The sequence below is a fragment of the Ylistrum balloti genome, unplaced genomic scaffold, assembly GCF_031769215.1.
Source record: "Ylistrum balloti isolate Yb309-2 unplaced genomic scaffold, AGI_CSIRO_Ybal_v1 Utg371502, whole genome shotgun sequence".
Lineage (NCBI taxonomy): Eukaryota > Metazoa > Mollusca > Bivalvia > Pectinida > Pectinidae > Ylistrum > Ylistrum balloti.
This window is the reverse complement of record NW_026782776.1, coordinates 36,339-38,029: the sequence shown is the minus strand read 5'-3', so window position 1 is coordinate 38,029 and position 1,691 is coordinate 36,339. Positions and strand designations below refer to the sequence as shown.

At 36.5% G+C, this 1,691-nt stretch overlaps 1 protein-coding gene across 1 annotated transcript; it reads right to left on the bottom strand.

Annotated features, from left to right (window-relative positions):
* Window positions 1–267: 267 nt before the first annotated feature.
* On the bottom strand, window positions 268–1,089 carry LOC132562755 (uncharacterized). Its single transcript, XM_060227512.1, has one exon. It carries the CDS (start codon window positions 1,087–1,089, stop codon window positions 268–270), a length of 822 nt encoding a protein of 273 aa, XP_060083495.1.
* Window positions 1,090–1,691: the final 602 nt, after the last annotated feature.

Genomic DNA, 1,691 nt, shown 5'->3' with positions numbered 1-1,691 from the left:
GGTGCCTGCTGATTAAGTTTGATATAAGATTCTTTATTTCAGTCGTTAAAAAGTTGTCTATACTTCGAAAGCCTAGGAAAATAATGACAATTTAACACTTCACAGAAACGAATACACGAAAGTAAGTTGTCAATGGGGTTTTTTTTTTTTATTGAAATCGTTGAAGACATACACAAATATTATTAGTTTTGAAAAGACACTTTTTATCCGCATAGTTTCTTCGCAAGCGAAAAGACAACGCTCAACTCTACAACAAAAAATTGCCATTCATACAGAGGAATCAAGTGTAGTGTCTTCGTTGATAAATTCTTGCAAATGTTCCGGAATTTTTGGATATTCCTTTTTGAAGCTAGCACTTAATTCATTAAATCCGTCCGTGTTAACTGAGGTTCGAACCAGTGAACCTTCAAGACTCTGGAATCGTGGATCTTCTATAGTCTTGTCATAGAACTTGTACAGTGGTACTATATCAGAAAACACCCCTTCGTTGTCGATGGTGTGAAATATCTGAGTTACGCCACTAGCGTTTTTAAGTTTAAAAACAACATGTGGGCAATTGTTCTCATTTGAAGAAATTTCCAAGTCAGGCAACTTCAAAGTTTCTAGATCAGCGGAGGTAACACTGCGATGACCTCCCATTGAACTCACTGTTCTTTTAGACAACTGGCTTGTTAACCGAGTCAATATCTCCTGTTTCTTATTGGGGTGGTCAATGTCGGGTAACACAACCCCGACTTGCTGTAAATGGTGTTGTCGCTTCTGTTGACGTAACATGAACGACCGCTTGTGAAGGTCTAGAAGGCGTGTAGTTCGAGTCCTTTCAAGCTTTATATGGGAGAGCTTGACGTCTAGCATTTGTTGCTGGGTAATATTGTCGTAAAGGAGGACACGTGACACCTTGGTCTTTGGAAGAAGACTTCGCCGTTTATTGCCATAATTTGGCATGATACGTGGCGGACCATGCATGTAAGATAAACTCACGCTACCTTTCCCAGCTGGTTGATGATCACCGGAATCTAATCTAGGTGCCGCCATGTTGTCTGTCCGATTGCCATGAATACCAGGCATTGTAGTTGACTCGGGTTCCATATTTACATATCATCAGTAAAAACGCAATTTGTTATTCTGAAATAAAAAGAAAGAGACAATGAAAACACGTATTTCTAGCATAAACTTAATCAGAGGATAATACAATAAAAGAAATGTATTCCTGTATAAAATACAAAAAAATGCAAGATATCCAACCTGATGTCTCTTTGCTTTTGCAGTAAGATCAACGTCCATTTTGATTGCTTTCAAGATAGTATTATATGGTTTATATTGTTTTAATTGAACCCTAGATAATCAACGATATTATGGCCATGTGACTTTGTGATTCAGTGACATCTCAAAAACGAATGTTGACAAGTAGTATTAGAATTATTTGCCGATAAAGAGAAGATATAAACATTAAGAAAGGAATACTAATATATATTTACAAACACACTTATCAACGAGAGGTGATCTTGGTCAAGTTTTGATTGATTTAATCGATGGTGTCTAGAACATGAAAACAAATATATTAAATTGGAAGTATGTTTAAGTTAAACATTCCTCTGGGATTCGTTCTGTTATTGAAGTGAACAGGAGAGAACAATATTAATTGTCTGTTTACTTCAGATTGTTGGGCTTGTGCTTATTGTACGATGTAA

Excerpts from the sequence above, each read along its gene's own strand:
- LOC132562755 (XM_060227512.1), bottom strand. The coding sequence starts at position 1,089 with ATGGAACCCGAGTCAACTACAATGCCTGGTATTCATGGCAATCGGACA.